At 50.4% G+C, this 20,040-nt stretch overlaps 1 protein-coding gene across 5 annotated transcripts in view; it reads right to left on the bottom strand.

Moving 5' to 3' along the window:
- Positions 1-360: 360 nt before the first annotated feature.
- Positions 361-20,040, bottom strand: part of TXNDC16 (thioredoxin domain containing 16) — a 38,266-nt gene continuing 18,586 nt past the window's right edge. For 3 of the 5 annotated variants that reach the window (XM_038139011.1, XM_038139013.1, XM_038139012.1), the window contains exons 14-20: positions 14,650-14,818; positions 14,199-14,335; positions 9,709-9,793; positions 5,657-5,795; positions 4,954-5,114; positions 2,955-3,145; positions 361-1,977 (exon numbers count right to left, since the gene is read on the bottom strand). In XM_038139011.1, the coding sequence (XP_037994939.1) occupies positions 1,691-1,977; positions 2,955-3,145; positions 4,954-5,114; positions 5,657-5,795; positions 9,709-9,793; positions 14,199-14,335; positions 14,650-14,818 (1,169 nt within the window). In that variant the 3' untranslated portion in view covers positions 361-1,690. The remainder of the gene's footprint in view (positions 1,978-2,954; positions 3,146-4,953; positions 5,115-5,656; positions 5,796-9,708; positions 9,794-14,198; positions 14,336-14,649; positions 14,819-20,040) is intronic. The other 2 variants (XM_038139014.1, XM_038139015.1) reach the window with 2 other exon arrangements.

Raw genomic sequence — 20,040 nt, 5'->3', positions numbered from 1 at the left:
CTCAATGATTGCACTTCAGGGTTAGATGGGATTTTGGGAGGGAATTCCTGACTGTGAGGGTGGGGAGGCCCTGGCACAGGGTGTCCAGAGCAGCTGTGGCTGCCCCTGGATCCCTGGCAGTGTCCCAGGCCAGGCTGGACAGGGCTTGGAGCAGCCTGGGATGGTGGAAGGTGTCCCTGCCATGGCAGGGGTGGAATGGGATGGGCTTTAAGGTCCCTTCCAACCCAACCCATTCTGGGATTCAATGCTGTTGATCAGGGACAGCATGGGAAATGAGCAGTTATGGAATTCAGCAGCACAAGGACCTTACGGAGCAGGGGAATGACGGGAACACACGAAGGTTCTGTTCACACCCTTCCCTTGGGAATCATGCCTTTGATCAGCAGGCTGCAGTTTATTCCTTTAAATACATACATTTTGGCTCAAAGCCTGTCACCCAGTCCAAAAATGGCCACTCTCAATTAAGGCCTTCCAGGACTAATGATCTATTTCTGGGTATTTCAAAAGACTCACAGCCACGTGTGCAGCTTGCAGGATGAGAAATACTGAGTTTGCAATGCTCTCAGCAGTCCCTTTCCAGGATTTTCTCCTCTTCCCAGTAATTTCAGAGCCTTAAGGAGTAGGAAGAGGATCTGACTCTCCCAGCACATCCCAGCAGTGCTCTGGAAGGGAAATGTTCATTGAAGGGATGGTCATGGAATCCTAAAATGTTCTGGGTTGGAAGGGACTTTACAGATCATCTGCTTTCAACCCCCTGCCATTTCTTGTCCCCAGGACATGTGCAGAGGCTGGAAATCCACTTGCCCAGGTTTTGCATCTCCCCACTTAAGTTTTGGAGGTGAAGCAGCTCTACGCCACCTTGGAAGGGTCCAGCCTTGCCCTTCATCTCCCTTCCCTCTTCCACATCACTCAGCTTTCCACAGACCTTGCTCCCTTGCACCATTCCCAGCTCAGGAGGCACCAACCTTGCTGCTGTCACCGAGAGCAAAGACAAATGGAGGCTGCAAATAGCCCCTGGGCTTGTGACCAAGAAAATGCCAGCAGTGAGGAAAGCCATCTCCCAACCTGCCCACCCTTGGGATTTGCTGGCAGAGTTTTGTCCCAGCTATTCAGGACTGTTGTGTGACCTGAGCTCTGGCTTCTGGAATAAATCTGCTTTGAGCAGATGCTCCTCTTCTCCCCGCTGTGAGGACGAACACGCTCACAAATTCAGGTCACAAGTCAGGTGTAAACACAACTGGGGGCTGGTTGGAGCAGCCCTGGAGCGGTGGAACGCTGGCTCCACACGGTTCCAGTGCAGATGGAATTGCAGGATTTTCTGTCACACATCAGTAGAGCTTCTCCTGCAACCAGGGAGGAGAGAAATGGGCTTTTTATCTTGGAATCACTCACCCCTTCCGGCTCAGAGGCAACTGAAGTGACTCTGAGACTTGGGGAATCTGCAGAGCAGGGCTGAATTGGCTTTTCCAGCGGAGCTTGGTGCTTGATGAGCTCCCAACAGCAGCCAGGGAACAACAAGTGGGATGTACAGACACATCCCCGGCATCAGAAACCCCCAGCACTCAGCAGCAGGGAGTGGCCTTTCCTTTCACCGCTCCTTGCCAGCTGAAACCTCTCCTCTCCTTGGAGAAAAGGCTGGGAAAGTGCCAGGCTTGCCAGGGCAGTCCCACAGCTCTCCCCACCCCAGCTCTCAGAGCTCGCTGTGCCTCTTGCCCTGCTTGTCCCTCGCTGCCAGCCTCGGCGCCGTCCCCCGCAGGCCCCTCCCAGGGGAACCGACTTCCTCCGCTCTGCTCTCCTGGGACGGCTCCTCCCGGGTGGCAGTGTCCCCTCCAGCCGTGTCCCCTCCGGGGTTTTTGGGTGGGTGCTGTGCCGGGGTGTCCCCGGCGTGAGGGGACAGCTCAGGCACGGATGGCTCCATCATCTGGAGGAAGTTGTAAGCAGGGAGTGGTGGCTTCCAGTCTTCCTCAGACAAGGTACCTGAGCAGCAAACACAGTCCCAGTTAGTAGGTGAAGAGTTATGCCCCACCTCCGTGGATATTTCCCTTTCTGAGGAATTATGGCTTTTTTACACACCCCCCCCCCCATTCTAAAGAACACAAAATTAAAAATATTTTCTGAAAATCAGAGAACCACAGAATAATCTGGGTTGGAAGAGACCTTAAAGATCATCTCACTCCAACCCCTGCCATGGGCAGGGACACCTTCCACTGTCCCAGGCTGCTCCAAGCCCTGTCCAGCCTGGCCTTGGACACTTCCAGGGATCCAGGGGCAGCCCCAGCTGCTCTGGGCACCCTGTGCCAGGGCCTCTTCACCCTCACAGTCAGGAATTCCTTCCCAGTCTCCCATCCATCCCGGCCCTCCGGCAGTGGGAGCCATTCCCTGTGTCCTGTCCCTCCATCCCTTGTCCCCAGTCTCTCTCCAGCTCTCTTGAGGAAGGCAGATCCATGCTGGCTTCCTCCAAAGCCTCATCAGACTGAGCAAGACAGGAGGGATGCAGTGAAAAGCTTCAAAGCACAAGCCAACCCTTTATGCCCTAAACCCCCCATTAAAACACCAGCTTCCTCATCCTTTCCCATCCAAAAAGAAATGCAGGAAGGTGCCTGAAGAGCAGCTACTTCTTACACTGACAGCTGGGAGCTGGGAGGTTTTTATTAGCAAGCTCTGGTTGGGAATGGGAAAACACAGCCAGATTTGGGGATTATCACAGGGAAAAGATGTCAATTCCAAACTATCCACATTTGGCTCTGAGCATTAAACAGTCCCAAAGCAAACTTGTGAGTGTGGGCATTCTGTCTTGGCTGGACTGTTTGTACTTCTGCAGCTCTAACAAGCAGAGCTGGTTTTTCCATCGTTAAATTCCAGGGCAGACAATTTATTGCACGTAGAACCCTCTCATAAACACACTGGAGCTCACAGTGTGTGCTTGGGAACGTTATAAACCTGTGTCCACTTACTGCTGGGAACCTCCAGTCCTGCTTGGAGCTTCTCCAGCCACGACAAGATGTTCATCTCAGTGATGGGCTGCTCTGAGGGGAACTTGAACACCTGACCCCCAGCATGGAGGTTCACCCAGAGGAGAACAGGCAAGGGAGGGATGGTGGAGAAGTGTGTCCTCAAGATCCCATATCCCACTGGAGTCTTCTTCCTGTTGGGAAGAGGAGATTCAGGTTTGGCAGCACAACAGGATTGAGAGCCAAAAAAAACCACCAAAGCACCTGGGTCACATCCAGCAAAGCACAGTTTGGTGGGACTGCAGAAGCATCATCCCTGGAAGTGTTCAAAGCCAGGCTGGACAGGGCTTGGAGCAACCTGGGACTGTGGAAGGTGTCCCTGCCCAAGGATGGGCTTTCAGGTCCCTTCCAACCCAAACCATTCCAGGATTCTGTGATTCTAAGCACTGTAAATAAGCCTGGTGCTTAAGGAACCTCTTAGGATCCAACGGGGAGAGAGCAGACATCAGCCTGGATGTGTGAGGAAATCCTTGAGCAGGACAAAGTCTGTAGGAAGGTGGGAGATGTTTTCCACCTTAAGCTTCTAAGACCAGGTGGGACAAGAGTGGGACAGCTCCTGCAGCCCCCCAGGGTCAGGCCCTGTCTGCGGGGACAGCTGCCAGCTCCTTCCAGGCCACTGCTGCCACTGCAGTTGCACAGGGATGGAAATACCTCAAGTGACACAGAGAGTGTGAAAACAGGACATTGAGCCAGAGGGACAGCAAGCCCACAGAGGTGCTGAGACATTCCAGCCCTGGTTTAAGACTTCAGGTCTGAGCTGGCTCTTGCCCTGGGAATGAGGGCTTCTTTTTAGGATGAGGGACTTTTGACAAGGGCATGAAGTGACAGGACACAGGGAGTGCCTTCCTACTGCCAGAGGGCAGGGATAGATGGGATATTGGGAACTGGGAATTCCTGGCTGGGCGGGTGGTGAGGCCCTGGCACAGGGTGCCCAGAGCAGCTGTGGCTGCCCCTGGATCCCTGGAAGTGCCCAAGGCCAGGCTGGATGGGATATCTTGGATAGTGGAAGGTTGGAATGGCAGGAGTTGGAATGAGATGATCTTTAAAGTCCCTTCCACCCCAAACCCTTCCGGGGTTCTGTTTTGTGGCAGTGCCACTCTGCTCTGGCACAGGAAGGCTTGTTGTGTCTCAGGAAGGCAGAGCAAAGGCAGATGTGTAGGTGGGGAAGTTCCAGGGCTCTTGTTTCTGGTGCATTACTGGCAGCTCAATCCCCTTCTCTCTGAGCACATGTGCATTTTCCCCCTCAGCTAAACTCCAGCCCACGCCGGTCACCCTTCCCAGACTTCAAAGCAAGTTATGATTAAGCCACTGAAGTTTCTCTGGGTTTGGGCAAACAAACAGAGGCCAAAAAATTCAAAATGCAACTAAGAAGAGGAGGATTAAAAAAAAAAAAAAAGAAATCCCCTTTCCTACAATCTTCTATTCCTTAGGTCTTAAATTAACTTTGTTGCTTGAATATTTTTTAAGTTTAATTTATGGGGCTTCTGGTTGAACCTTCTTGTGAAAATTTTCTTGCCCCAGTCAATGACCAGTCATTCCCTCTAATTGCTGATGGAAAATCACCATAAGACATTCCAGGAGGGAAAATTTCCTTTTTTTTTCTTCCCATATGCACTTCATTCCACCCCCCCCAAAAAAAATGCGAATAACACCAGACCCAGGGTCAAGCTACTACAAGCACTAGAGAACATTCTCCTCTATTGAAAACGATTTCTGCAATCAATTAAATATTTACTAATTTTACTTTGTCAGGCAATTTTTGCAGTTGCCCAGAACACTGAGTGAACCATTGCTCAATGGTTTGACCTCCAATTCCTGATGATTTCAGACCAAATATTCACATTACCAGCTCGTGTTCTCAGTAATTGCAGCCTCAGGGGTTTTTTTTTCTGCAAGGCTCAGAGCGTGTTAATGGAAAGAAGAGATTTTTTCAAACACTCACAGGTTCAACCAGCAAACCACAAATGTCTGCTGGGGTCTTCCTTTTGCCAGCTTCAGCATTTCCTTGCTCTCCACCTGACTGATGTCACCAGCACTGAACAGGATGAGGAAGGGCTTTCCCAGCTGCAAGTACTGGGGCAGATTCGGCACGGTGATTTCTGGCTGCAGGACGTCACAAACAAGAAATTGGGGGTTATGGGGAGGAGAAAACAGGAGAACATTCCAATTCCTGCTCCTATATGAGGGTGTAGGGGCTAAGCAAGGCTGCAGTGTCTGTGTGGAATGCAGGAAGCAGGAAGAGAGCTGGGATTTTGGTGCACTTGGAGATGTCTTTGCCCAGCCCAAGTGCACCAAGTCTGTGGAAGCAGCTGTGAGCTTGGAGACGGGGATGTGAGCAGAGCAGGCAGAGGCTCCAAAAAGCACAGGGGAAAAGCCCTGGGAATAGGGAATAGACCCAATAACAACTGTGACAACTAGCAGGTGAGTGACTCTGAGGCCAGTCCCTCAACTCCAGGGTCTCCTGCTCCAAGACCACACAGCATTTCTGCCCTGACTCCCTGCTCCAAGCCATAAAACTGAAAAACAAACTCAGCACGATAAAAATAACAAGTGGACACGGCCGTTCCACAGAACTCCACACTGTAATCAGGGCTCTGCAAGTGACTGCAATGGAAAAAGGACATTTTGATTTTATTTTTACTCACAAAAATGTCCAGCAGTTCATATCTGATCATCTGCACCATGTCCTGCACGCTGTGTTCGGGCAGAGCGATGCCTTCCACGCTCCGGCCACCGCGCCGGGCCAGGAGGAGGGCAGGGGGGGACACGGAGTATTTTTGGGATCTGAAAAACAGGGATGGGCACAGGGGTTAGGACATACCCTGTCCCAGATGGCAAGGCAAGATGTATCCTATTTGCCATCTGTGTGGCAGTTATCTTCTGCTCATGGGGCAGTTTTTCCTTATCTCTTCCACACCCAATCCTCCCTCGGGGAGACATCTGCTGATAACAGGCCACTGAGTGTCCCTGCAGGGCTGATAAGAATTCCAGCATCCCACTGGGAGAGGTGAGCCCAGAGGGAGGAGCCAAGCATTCCTGCCTGGATAGAATCTGAGATCCTGGCACAGCAAGACAGCTCCTGCCCTGGATTCCCAGAGGAACAGCTGCCTCTTGCACTGGAGCTCCAGAGGAAGATCCTTCTCCAGGATCCCTGCTCCAGCAGAGCCAGCCCTGACACTCCAGGAGGGCTGCAGCCACAATTCCAATGGCACTGCTGCCAGCACCCTGAGCCCCAGGGTGCCAGGCTGTGTTCTGACTCTGTCAGTGTTGGTTTGGTTTACTGCATTGTTCATTTTATCTTTTTATTTTCTTCCCTAGTAAAGAACTGTTCTTCCTGCTCCCGTATTTTTGCCTGAGAGCCCCTTAATTTCAAATTTATAGCAATTCAGAGGGAGGGGGGTTACATTTTCCATTTCAGGGGGGGCTCCTGCCTTCCTCAGCACACACCTGGCTTTCCAAACCAAGACAACCCCAGATGTGCTGCACACAGAGCTGGCATCCTCCTGGAGACATGTCCCATCCCTAGAAGTGCCCAAGGCCAGGTTGGGCAGGGCTTGGAGCAGCCTGGGATAGTGGAAGGTGTCCCTGCCCATGGCAGGGAGTGGAATGGGATGAAATTTAAGGTCCCTTCCAACCCAAACCATTCTGGGATTCTGGAATTTTATTCCTACTTCTGCTTCATTTTCACACCTACAGTTGGGTGAGGCAAAAACCCAGCCAGGGCTTTACTCTGCCTCCCCAGCCAAGGCCAACAGAGGTCCCAGATTCCATCCAAGGGACACAACCCACAAAAGACAACCTCCAGGAGATCCAATTTTGGTCTCAGTGAAGATACCCAAAAATGGTGGTGAAGTCCAAGCCCCAAACTGGGGCAACACACAGAGGCTGCACCCACCCACTCCTGGTGGAGTAGTCAGGTGATCCTTTGTCCCACAGTGCCCTTCTGGCAAGAGGGGTTAGGTACTCAAAGAAAAGCTGAGAGAGTGGGAAAAGCAAAAATAGGAGAAGTCTGAGCAATGAAAGGGCAGGGGGGACACCAAGCCAGGACAGCAATTTTCTGGAAGTTTGAGGAACTTCAGCCCTGGAGGCTCCAGACGGCAGTGCCCAGAGGAAGGGTGTGACAGGGGAAATCAGCTGCCTCTGCAGTTTTTGTGGTCATGGTTTGTTTTTCAAAGGCTCCTGGCAATTTTTCAAAGGCTGTGACACCAAAGAATCCCAGAATGGTTTGGGTTGGAGGGGACCTTGAAGCTCAGCCAGTTCCAGCTCCTGCCATGGCAGGGACACCTTCCACTGTCCCAGGGTGCTCCAAGCCCTGTCCAGCCTGGCCTTGGACACTGCCAGGGATCCAGGGACAGCCACAGCTTCTGTGGACACCCTGTGCCAGGGCCTGCCCACCCTGACAGGGAGGAGCTTCTTTAGGTCATCAATGACACAACAGGTGGAGGGAACTGCAGATAATTCCACAGTGTCCAACTCTTACGGAGGCCTTTCCCATTCTCCATCACAGCATTTATCTCTCTGGGACCAATACACCTACTGCAAACCTCACTGTGAGCTGATGTATTTACAGTTAATTAAGTCTGGCAAAACCCTAAAAAAATATTTAGTTCAGGGATATTGAACTTATTAAACTTCCATGGGTTTTAAAGAGATTCTTTGGCTTGGTCATGGCTCAGAGGAGTGAGGACTCCTGTTGCCTGTATCTAAAATACATCACCTTTGATACATTCAGCAGCTTTTGATAAGCATCTGTGAGGGGCTGAGGCACTGGAAGAGGATTCCAGAGAAGCTGCCCCATCCCTGGAAGTGTCCAAGGCCAGGCTGGACAGGGCTTGGAGCACCCTGGGTGAGTGGAAGGTGTCCCTGCCCATCCCTGCTTTAAGGTCCCTTCCAGTCTGAACCATTCTGGGTTCCACTCTATGATTCTATAAGGAAATATCTTCTAGACTGCCAGAAAATCACCAAATTCCCCAGCTACACTCTATCCTGAAATGCCTTCTCCTCTTCCTGGTCCTGAGGCGTTGTGCTGTTGCTCACCACAGCTTTCTATTTATACAGCAGGACCATCGAGTGGGTAACACGAGTCTTGCATCTCAATCAAAACCATCTGCAAACAAATACTTGGCAGGAATCTCTGACAATAACGACCTCATGCAAAGCATTTCTTCCTCAATGCCTTTTCCCCTTCATTAGTGACCAGCCCAGCAGGTGCCTGCTGAGCAAACAGCTTTGTTTGCAACAGCCTTTGTGTATCCTGCAGCCCTTTTTTTCTCTGGAAAAGGTCTACAGGATGCACAAGAGGGGAATCAGCTTTCTGTGTCCTGGGAGCCATAAATATTTTCTCCTTGAGCACTGAGCTCAAGAATGGCTTTTCATTTTCTGAAGAAGGGAAGTGAGCCTGGCTCTTGCATAAGGAATTCCTGTAAGTGTTTACTTTCTGCTTAGTTGAGAAGTCCATCAGCTACAGTAGCTTCACCCACAAATCACAGCCAAAATCCAAATTTGGCAGCAGGAATATCAATATAAACTGCACTAAATATTCCTGCTAAACAGGAGCAGGCTGCAGACTCCAGGAGCAGGAGCAGGGAGGTGGATTCTGCATGTGTCAGCTCTGAGAGAACAGAGGCTTCTTCTACTGGCACCTTGAGAGATCACCCTGTCCTCTGCTTTTTTTTTTTTTTTTTCCTTCTATCAGTTGGGCTGAAATCCTCAGGGAAGAGAAGTCTTTACTGATGCCTGGAGCAGTTTGGTTAATAGAGATGTATTCCCAAGGTATCTGCATTTTTATTCTCTGTGCTCACCACAAAAATGCCCATGTCTCATCAGGAATGCATCACACCTCGGAGGAACTACTGAAAATGATTCTCTGCTGCACTGCAGGCTGTTAAACCCACACCTGAAAAACAGGCCAAGGACCTCCTGGGATTTTTAACTCTGCCTTGATAGCTGATTCCTGATGGAAATGAGATGCCAGGGCAAGCTGGAGATGCCCCCTGGATCCAGCTGCATTTCTAGGCACTGAAGCACCTCTCCCACTCCAACCCAAAGGACTTTGTCCCTTGCTGGAGTCTTAATGACACAGGTAAGATCCCATTAACTCCCACTTGGCTTCAAGTCAGGGATGCAATTCCACCAGGAATGCAGCTCTACGGCAAAACAACATTTATTTCCCAGCTTCCAAAGCCTTTTCCAGCAGCCAGACTCCATGTCCTCTCCACTCCTAGCCCAAGCAGTCACAAGCAGCTTCTTTTCTGCCTGTTCTTGGCAACTGGGGGCAACCACCAGAGCAAGGGAAGGCACTGCAGTGGCTATCCATCATTGTTTCCTCATGGAAAGAGAGAGGCAGGACTTTTCCTCCCTCACACACTGATGGTGTCATTTTTCCAGGCTGTTTTTTTTTATTTTATTTTCAGAAAGGTTTGCTCCTGTTTGTGTGAGGAACACAACCACATCCACGGGGGCTGAAGGACTGAAAATGAAAGTGAGCATGAACATCAGGAAGGTGACCATGGACAGGCTGAGAATCAGGGGCAGAGCCAAGGTGACAATTCCCTTTGGATGAGTCCCGACCCATCTCCCTGCAGGAAAAAGTCACTTGTAGCTGTCCCTTAGCACAGTGACACTTGCTCCAGGCACTGCCTTTCACCAAGTGCAGATCAGCTTGAATTCTTCCCAATGAAAAAGAGAAACCACTTACAAAGCCAAGGCATCATCTTCAAAATACATCCCCATCCTTACGTGGCCACTTAGGATGTTTCCTGCCTCTTCAAAAGCTTCCCTGGCTGGAAAAAAAGACAAAGACACAAGAATAAACAACAGAAAGAGAGGTGTTGAGGTTTTTTCCTGGAAACCTGATTGATGCCTGCACACATAACATCCTGCCAGAGCAGATTTTCAGGAACTAAACCAGGATTAGAGGCTCCCAAGAAATGACTGCAGCTCAGGGCTGCAGGCCATGGGAGGAGGAGCAAGCAGAGAGCAAGGATTAGGGGAAAATTCCCACTGTGAGAACAGTGTTTTCCCTACAGCCACCAGCACTGAGCCTCCAGGATCTGCAGGACAGAGGCACTGCTGGAAAATGAAATGTCTTTAAGGACTTACAGTCTGTCACCGTTCTTGGAAACAGGAGACCAATTTTAAGTCTAAACAGAAATCTTATAAATCCCAGTGACCTTTGAGAAATGATGGATGGTGGCTTTACTGGAGTAGGGCTAAGAGCCTGGACATAAACCAACCTTTCCCTCAAGTGTCTCTTGGTTTATCCAGCTCTTCCCAGCAGACTGGGGCTGTTGCAGGATAAGGAAAAACCAGGCTGGGCTCTCTTGATCACAGCTGAAACTGAGAGCACAGCTCCAAAACAAAGCTGACTGCAGACCTGCTTCATTCCCTTAAGAAAAACCTCAAATTTCACAGAATTCCAGAATGATTTAGGTTGGAAAAGACCTTAAGCTCATCTTGTTCCCCCCCCTGCCATGGTCAGGGACACCTTCCATCAGACCAGGTTGCTCCAAGCCTTGTCCAGCCTGGCTGTGGTTTCAGGCAGTGGATCCAGGGAAAGCCAAGCTTTGTGGGAACAGGCAAGGCACGGTGGGGAGCTTGTGAAATGCAGAGATCAGAGCTCCAGACAGCTGCTGCCAAAGGTGGGGTGAGATCAGGGAGGATTTCAACACCACTACCCCCCTCCTCTGCACTGAGCAACTGAAAGCAACAAAACCAGCTCTTCTGACCCAAGGAGAGGGAGAAATCTCTTTTTTTTTTGGAGAAGCCAGGTCAGGTTTTTCCTGAGAATTAAGGGGCTATCTCAGACATAGCCATGACATAAATTGCTGTCACACACCAGTGACTGCTCCCCAGAACCTTCACTGTCACAGCACAGCAGGCCAGCCCAAGCTCCTGGGAGCAGTGACTCAGAGCTCAATGGATGGAGCTGCCTCTCAATTGGTGACTTTTTGGTTCTTTGATTCCTGTTTTGCAGCTACACTCAAAGCTGTATTTTCCACTGTTTCCAAACTTTCATTTGTTTTCCTTTTTAAATGGAAGGAGTTCCTTAAGGAGTGGCTCATTGAGGGCTCAGTCATTATCACAGAATCTCTGAATGGTCTGGGACGAAAGGGACATTAAAGATCAGCCAGTGCCACCTCTGCCATGGCAGGGACACTTCCCACTGTCCCAGGCTGCTCCAAGCCCTGTCCAACCTGGCCTTGGGCACTTCCAGGGATCCAGGGGCAGCCACAGCTCCTCTGGGCACCCTGTGCCAGGGCCTCAGCACCCTCCCAGGGATCAATTCCTTCCCAAAATCCCATCCACCCCTGCCCTCTGTCTGTTTGAAGCCATTCCCTGTGTCCTGTCTCCAGGCCATTGTCCAAAGCCCCTTTCCAGCTGCTACAGAGAAACCATTCTAGGATGTTGCTTTCCAGCTCTTCAGATGTTTGGTTACTTGATTTTATCAGTGCTGAAAGAAAAGTTCCCATCCCAAATTCCTCCACCAAGCTTTAAATCCTCACTTGGGATATGAGCTTGTCTTGAAGTGCTGCCCTGGGTCAGCCCTGGCTGCAGGAATTCCCTCCTAAGTCAGGACAACCTCCAGCAACACCAGGCTTGTTCCTTGACCTGATGAGGTCCTCCCTCCCCATCACACTTCCAAATTTTCCCCAATTTCTGTCCTAGACCCAGAGCCACACACCAGCCCATGTTTCTCCAGGTTCTTTGCTTCGTACCCAAAACCCCCCCAAATTCACACAGCTCCACTGCAGACAGGAAGAACTTCAAAAAAAAAATCCATTTAAATGATTTCCTAAGAAATCAGTCCCCCCTGAAAGCACGGTTTTAATTCCCTGAGGGGGCTGACCATGCTCTGCAGCACAATCCTTGAGCTGGAATCCCAGCTGCCCTGAATTGCACAAGCACAACTTCAGTGCTTTGGGAACAAGAAGGGCTCAAGCTGCCTGATGAGGAAGGGTCTAAAATCCCTGCAGAGTTTTGGGAAGCAGGATCTGAGCCCCACCCTTTATCCCCCTGGAAGGAGGCATCTTCTGAGCTTGCTCTCCAGCACAGCAGCTCCTGCTGCATCTCTCCTGCCTTCCTCACTGATGCTGCCAAGCCCTGTGAGGCACCAGAGCTCAGGGATATTTTCAAATATTTCAGTATTTTCTAATATTCCTGAGGGTTTAGGATAGTTTACTTCCTAGGATGCTTCCAGTTTCAGCATCAAAAGCATCAAAAGCAAATTTCTGTCCTAAAAGTTCTCTTGAGTTTCCAGGAAAACCTCGTTCGTTGCCCTCATAACACATCCACCTCCTCCTAGTAAATTTTATTTAGGATTTTTCCACCAAGCCTCTTTTAGCTCAGACTCCAGAAAGGGCTTCTTAACATAGCCCTGATGCTAAGGGTTGGAAAACATCCAGCATGTTTTTAGCAGGACATCTCATTGCTGTGTTTCAGTTCACCAGAAATGACAATGACCCCACTCACTGCTGCTTGGGGTTAGAGCAGGAATTCTGCCATGAGAAAATGGTTGGGAATTCCAGATAAATCTGCAGGTTGGGAAGAGGAACGATGTGGTTCTCCTGACTCCAACCTGGTTTGATGCCAGAACAGCTGGCTCCAGGTTCCTGCTCCCTCAGGCTGTTCTGCATCACAGCTCCAGCACCCTCAGCAAGTGGGTGGAGAAGACATCCCAAATTTCATCTCCCCGTGGCTGAGTTACCCCAGGCTGAGGATGCCATTCTGGACTGCAGATGGAATGTGCCCTGAGGGAAGAGGCAATCCTACAGGATCCACAAAAGCTGTCTGGAAACCCCCAAGGCTCTTGTCTGCATGGAAGGAAATGAACAACTTTCCTGTAGAATCCCAGAATGGTTTGGGTTGGAAGGGACCTTAAAGCTCACCCAGTTCCAAACCTTTGCCATGGGGCACCTTCCACCATCCCAGGCTGCTCCAAGCCCTGTCCAGCCTGGCCTTGGGCACTTCCAGGGATCCAGGGGCAGCCACAGCTGCTCTGGGCTGGATTAAAGGTTTTTTGGGATCAGGAGGATTTCCTGCTGTATTTACCAGATGAGATCTCCAGAGGAAGGCAGAGAATTGGCTCTCAGCTGGCTCAGGGAACACAGCCCAAGGTTTTTCTAGCTGGTTCCAGGTATCCTGTCTTGTTCTTACCTCTTCCCTCTCATGTGAGAAAGTAGCTTGGTTTGCATTAAACCAAAGTTTAGAGGCACAAAGGAGCTTTAAAATGAAAAATAGTCTGAAAGTTTGATCTTAAGCAAGATCAGGAAGTTCTCCAATTTTTAAGGCAGCAATTCCCAGCGGGAGCTGGCAACTGAGAGTCTGTGGGGTTGGAAGATCTCAGCTCCCAACTGTGAGGCCCTGGCACAGGGTGCCCAGAGCAGCTGTGGCTGCCCCTGGATCCCTGGAAGTGTCCCAGGCCAGGCTGGACAGGGCTTGGAGCAGCCTGGGATGGTGGAAGGTGTCCCTGCCCATGGCATGGGGTGGAATGGGATGAGCTTTAAGGTCCCTTCTCACCCAAACCATTCCATCATTCTGTGATTTGCCTGAAGTTCTCTCTCCAGACTGGCTTTACTCCCTCTCCCTTGGTGTCACATTGCATTTCTGTGTCCATCTATTCCAAAATCCACAAGTGGATTTCATTGAGTTATTCACATTTCCTTCCTTCTGAGGCAGGAAACTTCTATTTTATCTCATTGCAGTTCTGGTTTTTAAAAATAAAGGTTTTGGATAGTGGGTTACTGCTTCTTCAGAAGTCAGCAAGCTCCAAGAGTGGATCTCTTCCTTTTTGAAGGAAGAATATGCTGGGACATGCTGTACATGGGCTCCAGGAAGAGGCTGATGGATCTGGGCTAAACCAGAGGCTTAAAGGGAAATTAACGCCAGCCTACAACGACTTTGAAGGGACTCAGGACAGAGCCAAACTCCTGAGGGTAAGGGACAGGAGGGACAACAGGGACAACAGGCTTGGGAAGTTCCTACTCCCACAGTGGGTGTAGCAAACCCACCTGGCAGCTGAATGTCCCCTGACCAGGGTATGGATCTGAAATCCCACACTTGGAACCACCTGCTACCCTCTCACTGCACAGTGCCAGGTGTTGTGTTGTGAATTTCCAACAGCTGGAAGCAGCCCTGTCCCAGCAGGAATGAAGCTGGAGAGTGCTTAACCCACCAATCCCAACAAACCTTTGCTGGTGGCTGAGCTAAAAACTCCCAGGAGTGAGGTGTGGTGGTGGGATGAGAGCTCAGCTGGAAACTCCCCTCTTAAATATCCTTCTGCTTCATCCATCGTGGCCAGCTTCAGTGGGCAGGGAACTTGGCTCCTGTGGGAAGGCAGAGAAAGAACCTGGGCTGTTGTCTTCTCTGCTTTTGGGATGAAGAGACAACAGGCCAACCTCAACCCAACATCACAATGGGACAAGTGTGACACCTCGTTAGAGACAAAAATTACCATCTGGGAAGGTGATAATTGTCACCAGAGAGGTGCTGGAGCTGGTGACAGCAAAGAGAGGAAAGCCTGAGCCAAACTGAGAGCCTTGGGATCCCCACTAAAAATAACAGAGAAGGAATTCCAGCAAAAAGACAGGGATGGTGACAGAAGATGTGGCAGATGTCCCACTGGGGATTTGTCACTCACAGCAGGATGAAGCTGCTCAGCTCTTCGGTTCCCCACATGCCACCATATGTCACTGACTGCTGGCCCTCCTTGTAAATCCTGATGCTGGGGAACTGAGTGACATTCTCCTGGGAGCAAAGGCCAGGCCAGTCCCAGCAGTTCACCCGGGACAGCAAAACCCCTGGGGTTCCTAGAGTGGAAAAGAAATACTCATGAATGATATAAAAAACTAAAACCAACAATCAATTGGTTGGAAAATAGAGCTTTTTATAAGCTCAATGGATATTATTGCCTATATTTGTATTAATTCTGGCAGAAGTCTACCAAAATCCCTTTGGGTACAGCCCATTTCCCTCTGGAAATCACTCATTCCCAGAAACATTCCCATCTGACTGGTAACTCCAAGCAACACCACAAAATCCCGAGACAGCTGTCCAGGAGCTTAAAAAGGCAGTAGGGAAAGGTATTGAAAATACCTTAGGAATAAGGCCAAGAGAAAGAAATAATGCAGGCACTCACTTACAGGAAAGAGGGAAGATAAAGCTTGGCATGGTGGAGGAGGAGGAGGATGCAGCCAAGGTTTTTGCATTTATTAAGCTGTTCAATATTGAAAAAACTCTGGTCTACCTCAAGCATGAAGCCAAATGCACATGGACCAGCTAAAGAGGATGGCAGAGAGACACTCCCATCCACTGCCCTCAGGCACGGGGTGGGATTCTCAGGGCTGTCCCGAGAGCCAGGAGTTGGGCTTGATGATCCTTGTGGATCCCTTTCAAGTCAGGATTTTCTGTGATCCCACCCAAGCCATGAGCAGACACCTGCAGGACCTTAAGAAAGGGGTCTCACAAGTAAGGGAGTGGGAAAGGAAGAGCACTTGGGAATTACAGAGCAGTCAGTCCAATCGTGGGTCCTGGGAAATGTCCAAAAAGGCTTTTTAAGGGTCTCACCAACACAAGAAACTCAAGAGGTCGGTAAGAAGTGAAACAAATGACAAGTTGGTTCCTTGAGTGCTCTATTTGTGCAACTCCAGCATTTCCTTCAGCAAAGAATCATGGAGTCACAGAGTGTTTGGGTGGGAAGGGACCTTCAAGCTCCATCTCATTCCACCCCCTAGCATGGACAAGGACACCTTCCACTATCCCAGGCTGCTCCAAGCCCTGTCCAGCCTGGCCTGGGACACTTCCAGGGACCTTATCAGCCTTTCTTTCATCTTTGGGCTGGGTGAAGCCCAGCACAGGCTGCTGTTGGTCCATGGCTAAGCCTGACCTAAATCCTGACCAGCTTCACTCCCTCCCTTCCCTTGGCTTCCAGCCTCACCTGAGCTGCCTCAGGGGCTTGACCAAGGACAGTGTGCAGTTGTCCACGCCCAACCTCAGAAATCTTCATTCCTTCCCCAAAACCTTCTTTGAACAAGACTCAAAAGCTGCATGGGAAAGATGGGATAAAACCTAGAGACAAGTACACACATGGAGGCAGAGCATGGCAAAGAATCCTCCAGAAACCAGGGCTGGGGCAGATGATGAGGGTTTCTCAAGAGAAACCAGCCAAGCTTTCTGCTCTCCCTGTCCTGGGTCTGATTCTGATCACTATTTTCATTACAGGCCTGGCTGATGGAATAAAACACATCCAATCTGGTTTTGATCTCAAGCCTAGAGGGGCAGAAAGCAATTTGAAGGGCAAAGTGTAAGGACAGCAGCCTTCCAGGAGGAGAAGCAGGATGCAGGAAAGGGATGGACACTCGACAGCATCTGCAGCCCATGGGAAGAATATTAAGTTCTTCTGTCCTGGTGAAACCTCTGCAAAGCCCAGCAAGTCAGCCTGGGAAACACGTTTTTTGGAAAGGTTTGAGCAAATGAGAATCTGGAGGAGTTTGGAAGAATTCCTTCCCGAGGAAAAACCCAAGCAAGTTTGGCCTGGAAATGGCCAGTGAGAGAGAAACAATAAAATCCAACACCACGTCAGGGGTGCTCTGAGGGGCAGGGAGAGCACTGGGCAGGGTCAAGAGCATCCCACGCCAAGGTGGGGAGGGCTGAGCAAATATTAAAACAAGTTCCTGAGAACTGAGCACAGCTGAGTGTTGCACAAATGTTGTGCAGAGGAGTTGTGGACCCCCTAACCCCTGGGAGGGTTCCAGGCCAGGCTGGACAGGGCTTGGAGCAGCCTGGGATAGTGGAAAGTGTCCCTGCCCATGGTAGGGGTGGAATGAGATGGAGATTTAAGGTCCCTTCCAACTCAAACCCTTCTGGGGTTCCATGAGGATTTTTATAGATGGGGGTGAAGGCAGAGGTGACCTCAGCAGGAGTTCCTACTCCTCATCCCTGTACCCTTGGCCTCCCACAGGACCATTTTCTGCAACCTTCATGTGAGGTTCTGCACTGCAGCTCACATCAGGAGTTCGCTGCTGTTCTGCCTTGTGTCAAACTCTTGTGCAGAAAAAGCAGGAAGCAGCACAAGTGAAGGGCCTGCAAATCCACTCAGACAGGCAGCGATTGTCCAAACACTCCACGAGAGCAGGAATGGTTTGTGTCATTCCCAGACTCTGCAAGAAGATCTCAAACTGAAAGCCTGACCTCAGATTTACTTCACACCTCTGAGCCAGTATAGCTGGTTCTCATCATCTCTTACCACATCATCTTGTGTCTTGCCCAACTCTGGAAAATAATTCCATGGAAATGGGGCTTTGATGTCCTGTTAAAATCGAGTTGTGAGGCTGCTTGAAGCTCTTTCAAAGATGAATTTTAATATTTGGATATTAGCTCAGGGAATTATCTACCATGTGCTCTGAAGGAGCCCCATCTGGTCTGAAAAACATCTGGTAGAGGATGGTCCCTCTCCCATCCCAACCTGCACCACCCCCTTAATGACCAAACAAGCAGGACTTTCAGGAACTGAGTAACTCAGCAAAGGACTGTCCAGCCCTGTGGTCACTGCTGAGTGGGAAGAAAGGTGAAAAGAGGAGCACAAAATCCTCCCTGTGGTTTTAGGTGCTACCAAACCCAGCAACAGCAAGAACCTCTGTCCTAAAGGTCTTAGAAAACCAGGACAAACCATCAATGCCATAGGCAACAAGAAAAATCAGGAATCCCTTGAACTTATAATCATTTGAAATTATAATTATTTGGAAGGCAGGACTGGCATGGTGCTTGAGCGTGTTCAGGGAAGGGAATGGAGATGGGGAAGGGGCTGGAGCACCAGGAGAGGCTGAGGGAGCTGGGAAGGGGCTCAGCCTAGAGAGAAGGAGACTCAGGGGGGACCTTGTGGCTCTGCACAACTCCTGACAAGAGGGGACAGCCGGGGGGGATCGGGCTCTGCTCCCAGGGAACAGGGACAGGAGGAGAGGGAACGGCCTCAGGCTGGGCCAGGGCAGGCTCAGGGTGGATATCAGGGAAAATTGCTTCATGGAAAGGGTTGTCCAGCCCTGGCACAGCTGTCCAGGATAGTGGTGGAGTCTCCATCCCTGGAGGGATTAAAAAGCTGTGAGGATGTGGCACTTGGGGACATGGAGCAGTGGTGGCTTTGGCAGTGCTGGGGGGAATGGTTGGACTCAATGATCTTGGAAGGCTTTTCCAACCTAAACAATTCCACAATTGTATGAAAAAAACAGCTGACTTGAAGAACTGGTCCAAAGGCTACAACATGAAAGAGAAGTTATGTACAAAGTGCTGCACTTCAAGAGGAAGAATCCAATACAGAATGGGAACATCTACCTGGAAAACATCACACAATGAACCCTGAAATCCTCACTCCAGTGTTAGGCTCCATGGATATAAATTGCTAAATCATGCAGCTGATTTTCCTGCCTTTGAGCTACAATTCCACCTTGTCTTTGTAAGTCCCTGGTCAAGAAGACCCAGGAGCACAGAGGAAGGAAGCAGAACCATTTTTCATCCCAATATATTGCTCTTCTTAGATACTGATTTTCTCTCTTCTTTGCAAAAAAATGCCAATAACCCACCCAAGAAATGCTCAGCACTGTCCCACCTTCACATCCTCTGCTCTTAACCCTGCTGCTTCCAAAAACTCTCATCTTGCAAAAGCAAACCAGAGGTGCAGCAGTGAGCCCCAGGGGGACTGGGAAAATCTTGCTCCAAAGGTAGAAAACGTGCTCAGTTCAGCAAGGCAGAGATGCTCCTCTTTGTCTCCTGCTGAACTGGATCTCTCAACAAATGGAAAACACTTGAGGGCTGGAAACTTCACTTGGTGAGGATCTGCTGAGCATCTGGAATGGGATGACTCACGGGGTCATTGCAGTCTCCAGCCTCCTCCACTCCCCCGTGTTTGATCACACACGGCCTATTCTCAGTGCCATTCTGCACAAAGAATTGGCATGGGGAGCAGGACCTGCTTCTGCAACTCAAAAAGTGCCTCCAGCACGGGTGATTCACTCCTCAGACAGCTGCTTGTGGATTCCCAGCCCTTGGGAAGGAAGCTCCACCCCGGAGCAGCCAGTGCTTCTGGGGAACTGAGAGTGCCCCAAGCCATACCCCATGTTCTATTCTCAGTCCTGCACAGCTTGAGGTCTTCTTCCTGATCCAGCCTTCACTGAGAGCCCAGGAACAGCATCCTCTGAGCTTTTCCAGCTCCTCTGGTAGCTGGTTGTCCCAGTTCCCTGAGGCTCCTTCAGCAGCGGGGGAAAAAGGATCTCCAGATCCACCAACACAGCTGTTCTGTGTCTACTCCGAGGTCACGGCAGGGAAACCAGACTGGAGTCATTCCACAGGGTCACATCTGGCCTGGGAGTCTTTGGAGAGACCTCAGTGATCACAGAGGAAAGGCCTTGACCCCAGGCAGTTCATGATCTCTGCTGAGAATCTGTCTGTGGCTGCTTCCCTGCCCCAAGATTGTTATCAAGCGATTCAGAACACCCATGGTGAAATCCTGGCCCTGCAGAACCCACCAAGGGTTGGCCACTGGCTTGGGAAGAGGCTGGGTTTTACCCACAGACCCTCCTGTGTTGCTTGGGAAGAGGCTGGGTTTTACCCACAGACCCTCCTGTGTTGCTTGGGAAGAGGCTGGGTTTTACCCACAGACCCTCCTGTGTTGCTCCTTTAGCTGGTCTGGCTGCTGGGGAAGTCCAAAAGAAACCCCGAACCACCACTACCAACCCCACACCAACAACCTCTCCTGTCCCTTCCTGTTTATTCCTGGGATTTCAGTCCAGATCAGAGCTGCTGGTGACTTTCCCTTCATGCAGACCATGAATGCAGAGCTGCTTTCCTTCCCTCCAGCCCTCAGCACTGCTTGCAGCATTCCCAGGACAGTTTCTTGTAAGCAACTCCCACTGCAGCTGCTTCCCAGAAAATGTGGGGTCCTCTGCTCACTCCATTCATGTCCCTACTGCTGAATCCTGCAGGACATGGTGCCCAGTCCCAGGAGGATGCCAGCACCAGGAAAAATGACCCCTGATGGAGA

This window comes from Motacilla alba, chromosome 5, assembly GCF_015832195.1.
Source record: "Motacilla alba alba isolate MOTALB_02 chromosome 5, Motacilla_alba_V1.0_pri, whole genome shotgun sequence".
NCBI lineage: Eukaryota > Metazoa > Chordata > Aves > Passeriformes > Motacillidae > Motacilla > Motacilla alba.
The sequence above is the reverse complement of the archived record's forward strand: the minus strand, read 5'-3'. Positions and strand labels throughout refer to the sequence as shown.